The following is a 14294-nucleotide window of genomic DNA, read 5'->3' on the forward strand; positions in this document are numbered from 1 at the left end:
AACTGTTCGCTGCTCTGGCACCCCAATGGTGGAACAAGCTCCCTCACGACGCCAGGACAGCGGAGTCAATCACCACCTTCCGGAGACACCTGAAACCCCACCTCTTTAAGGAATACCTAGGATAGGATAAAGTAATCCTTCTAACCCCCCCCTCCCCTAAAAAGATTTAGATGTTCTATTGTAAAGTGGTTGTTCCACTGGATATCATAAGGTGAATGCACCAATTTGTAAGTCGCTCTGGATAAGAGCATCTGCTAAATGACTTAAATGTAAATGTATAGTTCCTCTCAGAGATCTATAGTTCCTCACAGAGATCTGTATCAAATACAATTTATTTATATAGCCCTTCTTACATCAGCTGATATCTCAAAGTGCTGTACAGAAACCCAGCCTAAAACCCCAAACAGCAAGCAATGCAGGTGTAGAAGCACGGTGGCTAGGAAAAACTCCCTAGAAAGGCCAAAACCCAGAAAGAAACCTAGAGAGGAACCAGGCTATGAGGGGTGGCCAGTCCTCTTCTGGCTGTGCCGGGGTGGAGATTATAACAGAACATGGCCAAGATGTTCAAATGTTCATAAATGACCAGCATGGTCAAATAATAATAATCATAGTAGTTGTCAAGGGTGCAACAAGTCAGCAACTCAAGAGTAAGTGTTATATATTATATGCAACATTTTGCTGCGTGGCAATACTGTGTTGGGATTCTGAAGGGCATTTATACAAAAGAGGTAGTCTAGACACTGTATTAATACCATTATGCATTTGAATCCCATCTAGAGCTACCATCTAAGATATTAATTTCCCTCCACAAGGGGGCGGACATGTAACGTTTCCAAAATGGGATAGTATTGTACATGTAACGTTTCCAAAATGGGATAGTATTGTCTATGTAACGTTTCCAAAATGGGATAGTATTGTACATGTAACGTTTCCAAAATGGGATAGTATTGTACATGTAACGTTTCCTAAATGGGATAGTATTGTACATGTAACGTTTCCAAAATGGGATAGTATTGTACATGTAACGTTTCCAAAATGGGATAGTATTATCCATGTAACGTTTCCAAAATGAGATAGTATTGTACATGTAACGTTTCCAAAATGGGATAGTATTGTCCATGTAACGTGTCCAAAATGGGATAGTATTGTCCATGTAACGTTCTGCCCCCTTGTGAGTTAATAGTATTGCATGCTGTAGCAGGCTATATAAAGAGGAAGACCTCCATTGACGATTCAGTTCGTTGTAACATCTGGTCTGGACAGGTCACCGTCCTTAGTTAGTTAGTTAGTTAACGAAGCTAGTTGTACATGTAGATTGGAAACTTACGTTAATGAGTGTAAAGCCATGTTGTCTTTATGGAAACGATATACAATATATGGGAAAGAATATGGTTGAGGAAATAATCCAAACCTAGTTGTGCCTAGTTAGGACATAACGTTAGCTAGCTAGCTAACGGTACTGTACTGTAGCTCATACAACGCCGACGGTCAAACCCGGCTTTCTAATATTTACGTTCATTAACTATAGTAACGTTATGGAAGATATTCACAGAAAACCATCATTGTCTTCGTTATTCATTATTAGTATGTTATATTATTATAATAAATGATTTCGAGACATATTCAGAGCCAAACATCAACCCAACTTAACCTTTTTAACTGTTGTCGCATCCAAACTTGTCACCATCGTTTTCAGTTGTAATTGCGAAGTTCCCGGAAGAAGTCCAGCAACAACGGAGGTTCCTCGATGAACCCACCTTCTAACAAGTTCTTTGAAGAACCTTTTGGGGCTGTTTTTCATTGACCAAGAACCCTACGGTTCTTAGGGGATCTGAGAACAACTCCAGTTGAACCCTTCATTTTTAGAGTGTAGTCGGCTCTATTTACTCTCAGATTCAAACATGATGATTAGCATCAACGATCAAGCTGCTGCTGCTCCAATACAGTATGAGGTGAGATGGTGAACTGACGTTCAACTGGGCAGTCAGCTGCTGCTGCTCCAATACAGTATGAGGTGAGACGGTGAACTGATGTTGAACTGGGCAGTCAGCTGCTGCTGTTCCAATACAGTATGAGGTGAGACGGTGAACTGATGTTGAACTGGGCAGTCAGCTGCTGCTGCTCCAATACAGTATGAGGTGAGACGGTGAACTGATGTTGAATCATAATGATTAAGTTAATTAAAATGAATTAGTGATACTATTAAAAAATTGTATTTGTCATATTAAATATATTACTCTATTGTTATCAGATAGAAACATGATGGAATATTGTACATCATATTAGCATCAACATACATTATTGTTTCATACAATTTCACATAATAAGGATATTTAATATTTTCAAGTTCAGAACTCATCGCCTGCTATGTAAAAGAGACAGCATTGACCTTTGTGCATTATTCTATCTGGGATCCTTGGGACATCTCTACCCTAAACCCTAACCCTTAAACCCTAACCGTAACCATTTTAAATGTCAACTTCAACGGGCTAGGGACGTCCCAAGGATGTATCTCTACCTGAAAATACATTATCTAAATGATTGATCGTTGGTATTCAGCAGTCATAAAGCCTTATTTACTTTAATGAACTACTAAAATTGTGATTTTGTCAGACAGCATAGACAGCAGCTCTACACTTTATTGACTGACTGATCCATTCATCCTTCCATCCCTACTCAGCCTTCCTCTCCTCTGAAGACCCAGTGAGGGTGGAGCTCAGTCAGAGAGCTGTTGAGGGACTGGTTAGGAAGAACACTTCTACATCCAGAGAGGTGAGAGGTCACACATGGTTTAGATGGTAAATATTTATGTCCCCTTAGCGGTTCATCACGTCAGCAAAAGGTAATATGTTCCATCATTATGTTTATTTACATTAGTGCAAATTGTCCACTGATATGGGTGTAATTTCTCACCCCTTTTGGCTGTATGAAAGTTAATTTCCCCTCAGGCACACAGATTTCTTCTTTGTTATTACCCGAGCCACTGCCTGTTCAGCCTGCTATCATCCAGAAGGTGAGGTCAGTACAGGTGCATCAAAGCTGGAACTGAAAGACTGAAAAACAGCTTCTATCTCCAGGCCATCAGACTGCTAAACAGCTTCTATCTCCAGACCATCAGACTGTTAAACAGCTTCTATCTCCAGGCCATCAGACTGGTAAACAGCTTCTATCTCCAGACCATCAGACTGTTAAACAGCTTCTATCTCCAGACCATCAGACTGATAAACAGCTTCTATCTCCAGGCCATCAGACTGATAAACAGCTTCTCTCTCCAGACCATCAGACTGATAAACAGCTTCTATCTCCAGACCATCAGACTGATAAACAGCTTCTATCTCCAGACCATCAGACTGATAAACAGCTTCTATCTCCAGACCATCAGACTGATAAATAGCTTCTATCTCCAGACCATCAGACTGATAAACAGCTTCTATCTCCAGGCCATCAGACTGATAAACAGCTTCTATCTCCAGGCCATCAGACTGTTAAACAGCTTCTATCTCCAGGCCATCATACTGTTAAACAGCTTCTATCTCCAGACCATCAGACTGTTAAACAGCTTCTATCTCCAGACCATCAGACTGGTAAACAGCTTCTATCTCCAGGCCGTCAGACTGATAAACAGCTTCTATCTCCAGACCATCAGACTGTTAAACAGCTTCTATCTCCAGGCCATCAGACTGATAAACAGCTTCTATCTCCAGGCCATCAGACTGTTAAACAGCTTCTATCTCCAGGCCGTCAGACTGTTAAACAGCTTCTATCTCCAGGCCATCAGAGTGGTAAACAGGCATCATGAAATCATTGGCCCTTTAATAATGTTTACATATCATTTCTCATCTCATATGTATAAACTGTATCTCAGTCTATGCTGCTCTGACATTGTTTATCCATATATTTATATATTCCTAATTCCATTCCTTACCTTAGATTTGTGTGTATTAGGTATTTGTTGTGAAATTGTTAGATATTAATTGTTAGATATTACTGCACTGTGGGAACTAGAAGGACAAGCATTTCACTACACCTGCAATAACATCTGCTGAACACCTGTATGTGACCAACAACATTTGATTTGTTATGAAGGTAATTTGTGTCAAATTTACTTTTCCCCTCATTCACCCCACCTCTTTACATTGCTTATGCATATTCAGTGGCCTGACTGTGTCAAAGGCCCATCCCGGTAGATCTGAACCTAATGCAGCTTGGAGTGATCGGATGACAGAAGTCACATTTAGGTGCCAGGTGTAACTGAGGCCATAGATGCTCCATATCCATTACTTTGAATGTTTTATATAATATGACTAAATGTGTTTATTTCTGTGTTGCAGGGGCAGTCAGAAATGGAACAGCAAGGCCACAGAACATGACATAAGCAGAGCTGTGGGAGACCACCTCAAGTCCCTGGTAGAGCCGGGGGTGGTGTTTACCACTCCACCACGCCTTCAGCAGGCTGGAAAAGTGATACTGTTTTTCATACCAAGAGTCTGTTGATTGGCCAGTCATTGGGTTAATTTGTTGAAATCAAATCAAGCTTTATTTATACAGCACATTTCAGACATGGATGCAACACAATGGCTTCACAGGAAAAAATAAAAAAATGAAAATATTTAGTAAACAACAAACAGAAGACTAACAACTGAAAGACTAATGAACATTCTAAGGAAATGCCATTGATTAAAATATTAATTGGATGCAATATCCAACCCAAAATACCAGCTTGTTTTACTACTTTGTTTGTTGTTACGTTCCCCAGCAAGAAAAATCTCAAATGTTGCTCAAATAGAAGAGGAACTAACAAAGAGTCACTGACAACAACCACAACTAAACAGGTGGGTTTTAGGAGAGGTTCTGATAGACACTATGGGGGTGTCCACTGGAAGTTGACTAGTAACAACAACTGGGACCTAAAAGACACCCACCATGAGACCCACTAAATCTTCCCAAGAAGAGACAAACTAAAGAAAAACCCACACCAAACTTAAAGACAGGAAGTAAACCAAAAAGGTGGAACAACTAAAGGTGTTGACTCTCCACATGTATCAAGACAACTGGAGCACTGGGCCAGACACTCTTAAATAGAACCTGGACCAGCTCAGGTGAAACACCTTCCCACTAACGAGATGGACAAGCCAGCACAGGTGTAACACATACTGACTAACGAGGTGACACCAATCAGTGCGTCCTACGTGCTAACGAGCTAGACGGGCTGACGAGCTAGACGGGCTAACGAGCTAGACGTGCTAAAGTCCAACCTCAAAACACAAAATGGAAAAACCAAAGACTAACACCTTAAAAGTTTGCTCACCATCAACAGAAAACAACTTCTATTTCACATTATAATCAACTACAATGCTTCACCTTCACCAATATAAACATGGTGTCTACTGGCTGTCAACAATTAAAAACAAGAAAAAAACATTTTTCCCCCACTAGCTTCTAGAACTCTCATCTTCCTAAAACTCACTAGCTTCTAGAACTCTCGTCTTCCTAAAACTCACTAGCTTCTAGAACTCTCGTCTTCCTAAAACTCACTAGCTTCTAGAACTCTCGTCTTCCTAAAACTCACTAGCTTCTAGAACTCTCGTCTTCCTAAAACTCACTAGCTTCTAGAACTCTCGTCTTCCTAAAACTAACTAGCTTCTAGAACTCTCGTCTTCCTAAAACTCACTAGCTTCTAGAACTCTCCTCTTCCTAAAACTCACTAACTTCTAGAACTCTCGTCTTCCTAAAACTCACTAGCTTCTAGAACTCTCATCTTCCTAAAACTCACTAGCTTCTAGAACTCTCCTCTTCCTAAAACTCACTAGCTTCTAGAACTCTCATCTTCCTAAAACTCACTAGCTTCTAGAACTCTCCTCTTCCTAAAACTCACTAGCTTCTAGAACTCTCCTCTTCCTAAAACTGACTAGCTTCTAGAACTCTGGTCCCCTTGGAATGAGCCCAAACCAAACTCATCTCCAATACGGAAAAACGTGCAGTCAAAATAAGATCCATGGTAACGCAGTGGCTAAACACAAAACACAAATCTTTATGGCTGCCCACCCTTGTGAGAATGAACCCTGATATTCTAAAAGCAGGGCAACAATGTCAATATAATTGCACAAAAAAATGGTCAGTTGGCTGCATAAATAATTATCATTACTAAATGTTACATGAAATGTAAATATGAAATATTTGGTGGGATATCCCCAATGTCAAAACCCAGTTTTAACTTGTCTACATCAATAATCAATATGCAGAAACAGTTTGGGATAAATTGAAAAACTAAACATAAAATGTGCTATATACACAAACATCTGCCACAATAATCATATTACTTGTATTTTTTTAAACCAAGCTCCTTATAAACTGCACAAGCACCAGAAACGCTGTTGTTTTGATAAGTAGCAATAAATCACTGATATCCATTAGGGGGGAAATCAGGTTGTACGTGCTGTTGAAACTAACACAACTAAAAAACACATGGAAATGGGAGATATATTTCACCTCACTGGTTAGAGGAAAACCTGCAGAAGACAGTCAGCTACATTTTGGAGTGATGCATTTAAATGTAGGGGTCGCTAAACAAAGGAATGATCAACACTAATTTGTCATCACTCATCGATATCATGTTGAAATCAATTGTACGACAGGAGGGAGATGAGGTTGCAAGTCCTGTTAAAACTAACAGCTCAAAAACCACATGGAATCTGGGAATAATGTGTACATCCCTGGTTAGAGGACAATTTGTAGAAAACAGCTGGCTACATTTTGAAGTGTTGCATTGTGATTGAAGTGGGTCACCAACATGGTAAGTGTTACACAACTCTATTTGTGTTAGTCACTTTTTATTAAATCACATAAATAGTAACTCTTCCATTTCAGAGCCTGGATTTTCCCCCTGAGGATAATATCCATATCATGTTGAAATCAATAGAACAGGGGACAAACGTTTAGGGTTCTACAATGTGACATCATTAAAAATCTCCGACTACAATGTTAAACCATTCTACATTGTGAGATTTAATTTCATTTATATCATGAAACAACTCCTTCATGTATGTATTCTCTGATATTTGATCAGAGATCTTTTATCAGATTATCTCTGGGCACAGCTATGAGGTTTCTCTTCTGTGTGTGTTCTCTGGTGTACAGTCCTCTGCCTAGATCGACCAAACCTCTTCCCATATTGAGCACAGATATAAGGTTTCTCTCCTGTTTGTGTTCTCTGGTGGTATGTTAGGCGGCTTTGCTGAGTAAAACTCTTCCCACATTGATCACAGCTATAAGATTTCTCTCCTGTGTGTGTTCCCCTGTGGTATATCAGGCTGCTTGACCGAGTAAAACTTTTCCCACATTGATTACAGCTATAAGGTTTCTCTCCTGTGTGTGTTCTTTGGTGTGATATCAGGTTGCATAGCTGAGTAAAACTTTTCCCACATTGATTACAGCTATAAGGTTTCTCTCCTGTGTGTGTTCTCTGGTGCACTGTCAGATATCTAGATTGACAAAAACTCTTCCCACAGTGACCACAGCTACAAGATTTCTCTCCTGTGTGTATTCTCTGGTGCACTGTCAGATCTCCAGATTGACAAAAACATTTTCCACATTGACCACAGCTGTAAGATTTCTCTCCTGTGTGTATTCTCTGGTGTAAAGTCAGAGAGACAGATGTAGTAAAACTCTTCCCACATTGATCACAGCTATAAGGTTTCTCTCCTGTGTGTGTTCTCTGGTGTAAAGTCAGAGCGCTAGATTGACTAAAACTCTTCCCACAGTGACCACAGCTATAAGGGTTCTCTCCTGTGTGTATTCTCTGGTGCACTGTCAGATCTCCAGATTGACAAAAACCTTTTCCACATTGACCACAGCTGTAAGGTTTCTCTCCTGTGTGTATTCTCTGGTGTAAAGTCAGAGAGACAGATGTAGTAAAACTCTTCCCACATTGATCACAGCTATAAGGTTTCTCTCCTGTGTGTGTTCTCTGGTGTAAAGTCAGAGCGCTAGATTGACTAAAACTCTTCCCACAGTGACCACAGCTATAAGGGTTCTCTCCTGTGTGTATTCTCTGGTGCACTGTCAGATCTCCAGATTGACAAAAACCTTTTCCACATTGACCACAGCTGTAAGGTTTCTCTCCTGTGTGTATTCTCTGGTGTAAAGTCAGAGAGACAGATGTAGTAAAACTCTTCCCACATTGATCACAGCTATAAGGTTTCTCTGCTGTGTGTGTTCTCTGGTGTAAAGTCAGAGCGCTAGATTGACTAAAACTCTTCCCACAGTGACCACAGCTATAAGGTTTCTCTCCTGTGTGTATTCTCTGGTGTAAAGTCAGAGAGCCAGATGTAGTAAAACTCTTCCCACATTGATCACAGCTATAAGATTTCTCTCCTGTGTGTGTTCTCTGGTGCACTGTCAGATCTCTAGATTCACAAAAACCTTTTCCACATTGATGACAGCTATATGGTTTCTCTCCTGTGTGTATTCTCTGGTGTGAAGTCAGAGAGCCAGATGTAGTAAAACTCTTCCCACATTGACCACAGATATAAGATTTCTCTCCTGTGTGTGTTCTCTGGTGCACTGTCAGATAGCGAGACTGACTAAAACTCTTCCCACATTGATCACAGCTATAAGATTTCTCTCCTGTGTGTGTTCTCTGGTGCACTGTCAGATCTCTAGATTGACAAAAACCTTTTCCACATTGATGACAGCTATATGGTTTCTCTCCTGTGTGTATTCTCTGGTGTGAAGTCAGAGAGCCAGATGTAGTAAAACTCTTCCCACATTGACCACAGATATAAGGTTTCTCTCCTGTGTGTGTTCTCTGGTGCACTGTCAGATAGCGAGACTGACTAAAACTCTTCCCACATTGATCACAGCTATAAGATTTCTCTCCTGTGTGGATTCTCTGATGAATTTTAATGCCTGATGAGGTGAATCTCTTCCCACAGTCAGAGCAGCAGTGAGTTCTCTTCCCTGTGGGTCTTTGCAGGTGTTTCTTGAGGTGTTCTGATCTGGAGAGACTCTTCTCTGCCTCTTCAGCATCATAAGGTTGTTGAGGCTCCCCAGAGGATCCACGATAGTCCCGTATCTCTCCTGTGTGAACAACAAAGTCAGACAGATGGTTAAAGGCCCACAACAGTGGTAATCCACTGTAAAAGGTGATGCCAACAGCGGAGCCATGATGTTGGACAACAATTGACGTCTGTAATGAATGTAAAAATTATTTGACAATTGTCTTAAAATGAGCAAGAATAGTCATATTTTGTCTTGTTTTCACATGAGTAGTAACATAGATGATTGTAGGCTAGAAATACGTTATTCATGTTGTTGAAACTCTAAACAGTGTGCCAGACGACTTTTGGTCTCCAATATAGGCCCCTTTCTGTGTTTGCTAAAATTGCGGCACGAGTGCGATGCACATGCAATTTGGTTATAGAAACTCCTCCAGCTAATGAGGAAACCACTTGTTATGGATGTACTATATCTGCCTGGAGCAAAAATGGTGAGCAAAGATTTTAGTTTTTCACAATGTATTCTGAATGTGAATGGGGGAAACTGAGGGAAGTAACCTCCATTACCAGGTTGCTTATGAGTTCATTTCACACTACTTTGGATTATAATTGTAAGGCTCGTTTGAATGTAATGTTTAATATAATATTTGCTACAGTATTATGTGTAATTATTGAAGAACCGCGTTAATAAAAGTATCCATTTGGGTGTTGTCAATAAAAGTTAAGATTTTATTTTTTATTTCTCCTTTGTTTAACCAGGTAGGCCAGTTGAGAACAAGTTCTCATTTATAACTGCGACCTGGCCAAGATAAAGCAAAGCAGTGCGACAAAAACAACAGAGTTACACGTGGGATAAACAAACGAACAGTCAATAACACAATAGAAAAATCTATATACAGTGTGTGCAAATGGAGTACGGAGGTAAGGCAATAAATAGACCATAGTAGTGAAGTAATTACAATTTAACACTGGAGTGATAGATGTTCAAGTAGAAATACTGGTGTGCAAAAGAGCAAAAAAAGTCAATAAAAACATGGGGATGAGGTAGGCAGTTGGATGGACTATTTACAGATGGGCAATTTACAGCTGCAGCGATCGGTAAACTGCTCAGATAGCTGATGCTTAAAGTTAGTGAGGGAGATATAAGTCTCCAACTCCAGCGATTTTTGCAATTCGTTCCAGTCACTGGCAGCAGAGAACTGGAAGGAAATGCGGCCAAAGTAGGTGTTGGCTTTGGGGATGACCAGTGAGATATACCTGCTGGAGCGCGTGCTATGGGTGGGTGTTGCTATGGTGACCAGTGAGCTGAGATAAGGTGGCCTAGCAAAGACTTATAGATGACCTGGAGCCAGTGGGTTTGGCGACGAATATGTAGCGAGGGCCAGCCGACGAGAGCATACAGGTCCCAGTGGTGGGTGGTATATGGGGCTTTGGTGACAAAACGGATGGCACTGTGATAGACTGCATCCAGTTTGCTGAGTAGAGTGTTGGAGGCTATTTTGAAAATGACATCGCCAAAGTCAAGGATCGGTAGGATAGTCAGTTTTACGAGGGTATGTTTGGCAGCGTGAGTGAAGGAGGCTTTGTTGCAAAATAGGAAGCCAATTCTAGATTTAATTTTGGATTGGAGATGCTTAATATTAGTCTGGAAGGAGAGTTCACAGTCTAGCCAGACACCTAGGTATTTATAATTGTCCACATATTCTAAGTCAGAACCATCCAGAGTCGTGATGCTGGACGGGCGGGTGCGGGCAGCGATCGGTTATTAGCGATTAGTTTTACTAGCGTTTAAGAGCAGTTGGAGGCCACGGAACGAGTGTTCTATGGCATTGAAGCTCGTTTGGAGGTTTGTTAACCTGTTGGGGGTAGGGGGCAGTATTTACACGGCCGGATAAAAAACGTACCCGATTTAATCTGGTTATTACTACTGCCCAGAAACTAGAATATGCATATAATTATTAGCTTTGGATAGAAAACACTCCAAAGTTTCTAAAACTGTTTGAATGGTGACTGTGAGTATAACAGAACTCATTTGGCAGGCCAAAACCTGAGAAGATTCTGTACAGGAAGTGGCCTGTCTGACCATTCCTTGAGCTTCTTGGCTCTGTTTAAAGAAAATGTAGGATCTTTGCTGTAACGTGACACTTCCTACGGCTCCCATAGGCTCTCAGAACCCGGGAAAAAGCTGAATGATGTAATTCCAGGCGCTGGCTGAAAAACTTTAGCGCTTTTGGCAAGTGCTCTATTAGAGGACAATGGGCTTAGGCGCGTGCACGAGACGACCCCATGTTTTTATTTTCTTTCGTCTCTGAACCTAAACACGCTTTCCCGGTCGGAATATTATCGCTTTTTTACGAGAAAAATGGCATCAAAATTTATTTTAACCTGTTATGGCTAGGGGGCAGTATTTTCACGGCTGGATAAAAAACGTACCCGATTTAATCTGGTTACCACTCCTACCCAGTAACTAGAATATGCATATACTTATTACATATGGATAGAAAACACCCTAAAGTTTCTAAAACTGTTTGAATGGTGTCTGTGAGTATAACAGAACTCATTTGGCAGGCAAAAATCTGAGAAGGTTTCATTCAGGAAGTGGCCTGTCTGACAAGGTGTCGTTCTTCTTGTCTCTGTTTATTGAAGAGTGAGGATCTTAGCTGTCCCGTGACACTTCCTACGGCTGCCATAGGTTCTCAGAAGGCGGCAAAAAGCGGAATCATGGCTTTGCAGGCTCTGGCTGAAACAAAGTAGCGCGTTTGGGTAGTGGCTGGTTACAGTACTGTGAGACTCAGGCTCGTGCCCGCGTCGACCGAAAGGTTTGTTTTCATTCCTCTGTTTAGCTAAATGGACATTCCCGGTCGGAATATTATCGCTTTTTTACGAGAAAAATGGCATAAAAATGGATTTTAAACAGCGGTTGACATGCTTCGAAGTACGGTAATGGAATATTTAGATTTTTTTTGTCACGAATTGCGCCATGCGCGCGACCCTTCTTTACCATTCGGATAGTGTCTGGGACGCACGAACAAAACGCCGCTATTCGGATATAACGATGGATTATTTTGGACCAAACCAACATTTGTTATTGAAGTAGCAGTCCTGGGAGTGCATTCTGACGAAGACAACAAAAGGTAATCAAACTTTTATTATAGTAAATCTGATATTGGTGAGTGCTAAACTTGCCGGGTGTCTAAATAGCTAGCCCGTGATGCCTGGGCTATGTACTTAGAATATTGCAAAATGTGCTATCACCAAAAAGCTATTTTAAAATCGGACATATCGAGTGAATAGAGGAGTTATGTATCTATAATTCTTAAAATAATTGTTATGCTTTTTGTGAACATTTATCGTGAGTAATTTAGTAAATTGTTAGCAAATTCCCCGGAAGTTTGCGGGGGGTATGCTAGTTCTGAACGTCACATGCTAATGTAAAAAGCAGTTTTTTGATATAAATATGAACTTGATTGAACAAAACATGCATGTATTATATAACATAATGTCCTAGGTGTGTCATCTGATGAAGATCATCAAAGGTTAGTGCTGCATTTAGCTGTCTTCTGGGTTTTTGTGACATTATATGCTAGCTTGAAAAATGGGTGTCTGATTATTTCTGGCTTGGTACTCTGCTGACATAATCTAATGTTTTGCTTTCGCTGTAAAGCCTTTTTGAAATCGGACAGTGTGGTTAGATAAAGGAGAGTCTTGTCTTTAAATGGCTGTAAAAAATGTTCTAGCGGAACGTCTAGATGTAAGAGGTTAATAAAATAAAAATTATTCTCGACCAGGTTGAAACACTATCAGACATCCCCAAATGGGCACATTTATAGGCCTACATTTGTGTACAGGCCAGGTAGATTAATCCTACTTCTATATGTGTAATCAGGTGCCCGTCCTTACTCAACATTGACAGGAGTTTCAAACAAAAGACAATGAATAAATTGACAAAACTGCGGGGTAAGGTCTGGGTGGTCTCTCAGGGGTCGTTTCATTTAGTATCCGATTGGGTCGGCATGGGGAATGATTGTATTTTCCCATAGTATGTTGTACCGAAGTTGACCGACTGAAAGGGAGTGTAACTTTGATTATAATTACTCTTCCATGAAGGAGGGAAACGAGGTGCAACACGTGTTTGGCGCTGCCCTTTCCTGGGTCGGTGAAGAGCGGTATTAAATTTAAGGAATAAATCCGAGCCTCACGGTCATCACCTGTGGAAGGCGGGGCTTCCAGAGAGGCACGGATTTAATAGTATGTTGTACCTAGTTTCCCTCCTTCAGGGAACAGTAGTTATAGTCATAACGTGTGGATTTAATAGTATGTTGTACCTAGTTTCCCTCCTTCAGGGAACAGTAGTTATAGTCATAACATGAGGATTTAATTGTATGTTGTACCTAGTTTCCCTCCTTCAGGGAACAGTAGTTATAGTCATAACATGAGGATTTAATTGTATGTTGTACCTAGTTTCCCTCCTTCAGGGAACAGTAGTTATAGTCATAACATTAAGCTTGTCATATGATGAACTTCAACTTAAATACTGGATCTTGCTGTCAGACAGTTTTTTTGTATTCAGATCTCTGAAATGCTCTCTAATTACGTAACATTTAGTGTCTCCTTATATTACGCTGGGAAAACAGTTTTCATGGGCACAGAAATCCTAAATCATTTCAGAGTTTGCTAAATCCAATGGTTCTAACCAAGAGTCATCTTAACTTTATTGACAACACCCAAATGGATACTGTCATTAACGTGGTTCTTCAATAATAACACATAATTCTTAATACTGTAGCTGTTTAGTTCCAGTCAAATGTTCAACTATCATCAGCTGATCCAGGAAATCATTTTCTGAATGACAGTCACATGACAAACATCACGACATGCAACAACAACCAAAGTGCTTCTTCATTCATTACTCTGGTAAAGACAGTTATGCCGTGCTCCATGTTGGATCCAACATCCCTAACAAATTGATGTTTATAGTGTGTTATTGTCTGCTTGATTTACAGCGGGGTCTCGTTAGTCTGTTTGGACACAGAGATACTTAGTCTTATCTTTCAAATGGTGTAAAATAGTCATATGTTTGAGAAATTGAAGTTATAGCATTTTTAAGGTTTTTGTATTCCGCGCCACGCTCTACCGTTGGATATTAGTGAGGCGTTCCGCTAGCGGAACGTCTAGATGCAAATGTACAAACCCTCAGTTTCAGGCTGATGGCAAAGCTAGCTAAAGAGCATTTTACTGGTTGAAGTGTTTTTTAAGTATAAATTAGTTGATTTGCGACAATAACACAAACATATTAAG

General features: G+C 40.5%; 2 protein-coding genes across 2 annotated transcripts in view; one reads left to right on the top strand and one right to left on the bottom strand.

Annotated features, from left to right (window-relative positions):
- Nucleotides 1-14294, top strand: part of LOC145876253 (uncharacterized) — a 53583-nt gene that overhangs the window by 12955 nt on the left and 26334 nt on the right. The window lies entirely within an intron of this gene.
- On the bottom strand, nucleotides 6982-8684 carry LOC145876254 (uncharacterized). The gene is made up of 4 exons (XM_082972047.1): nucleotides 8674-8684; nucleotides 8170-8405; nucleotides 7161-8085; nucleotides 6982-6991 (listed from the first exon to the last, which is right to left on the bottom strand). Exons 1-4 carry the CDS (start codon nucleotides 8682-8684, stop codon nucleotides 6982-6984), a joined length of 1182 nt encoding a protein of 393 aa, XP_082828173.1.

The sequence above is a fragment of the Salmo salar genome, unplaced genomic scaffold, assembly GCF_965601325.2.
Source record: "Salmo salar unplaced genomic scaffold, fSalSal1 ptg000533l, whole genome shotgun sequence".
Classification (NCBI taxonomy): Eukaryota; Metazoa; Chordata; class Actinopteri; order Salmoniformes; family Salmonidae; genus Salmo; species Salmo salar.

Bases quoted from the DNA above. Each gene is read 5' to 3' on its own strand.
- LOC145876254 (XM_082972047.1), bottom strand. The intron at 8,086-8,169 runs GTTTTACTACAT...AATGTGGAAAAG, and splicing joins CTGTGATCAATGTGGGAAGA to GTTTTTGTCAATCTGGAGAT.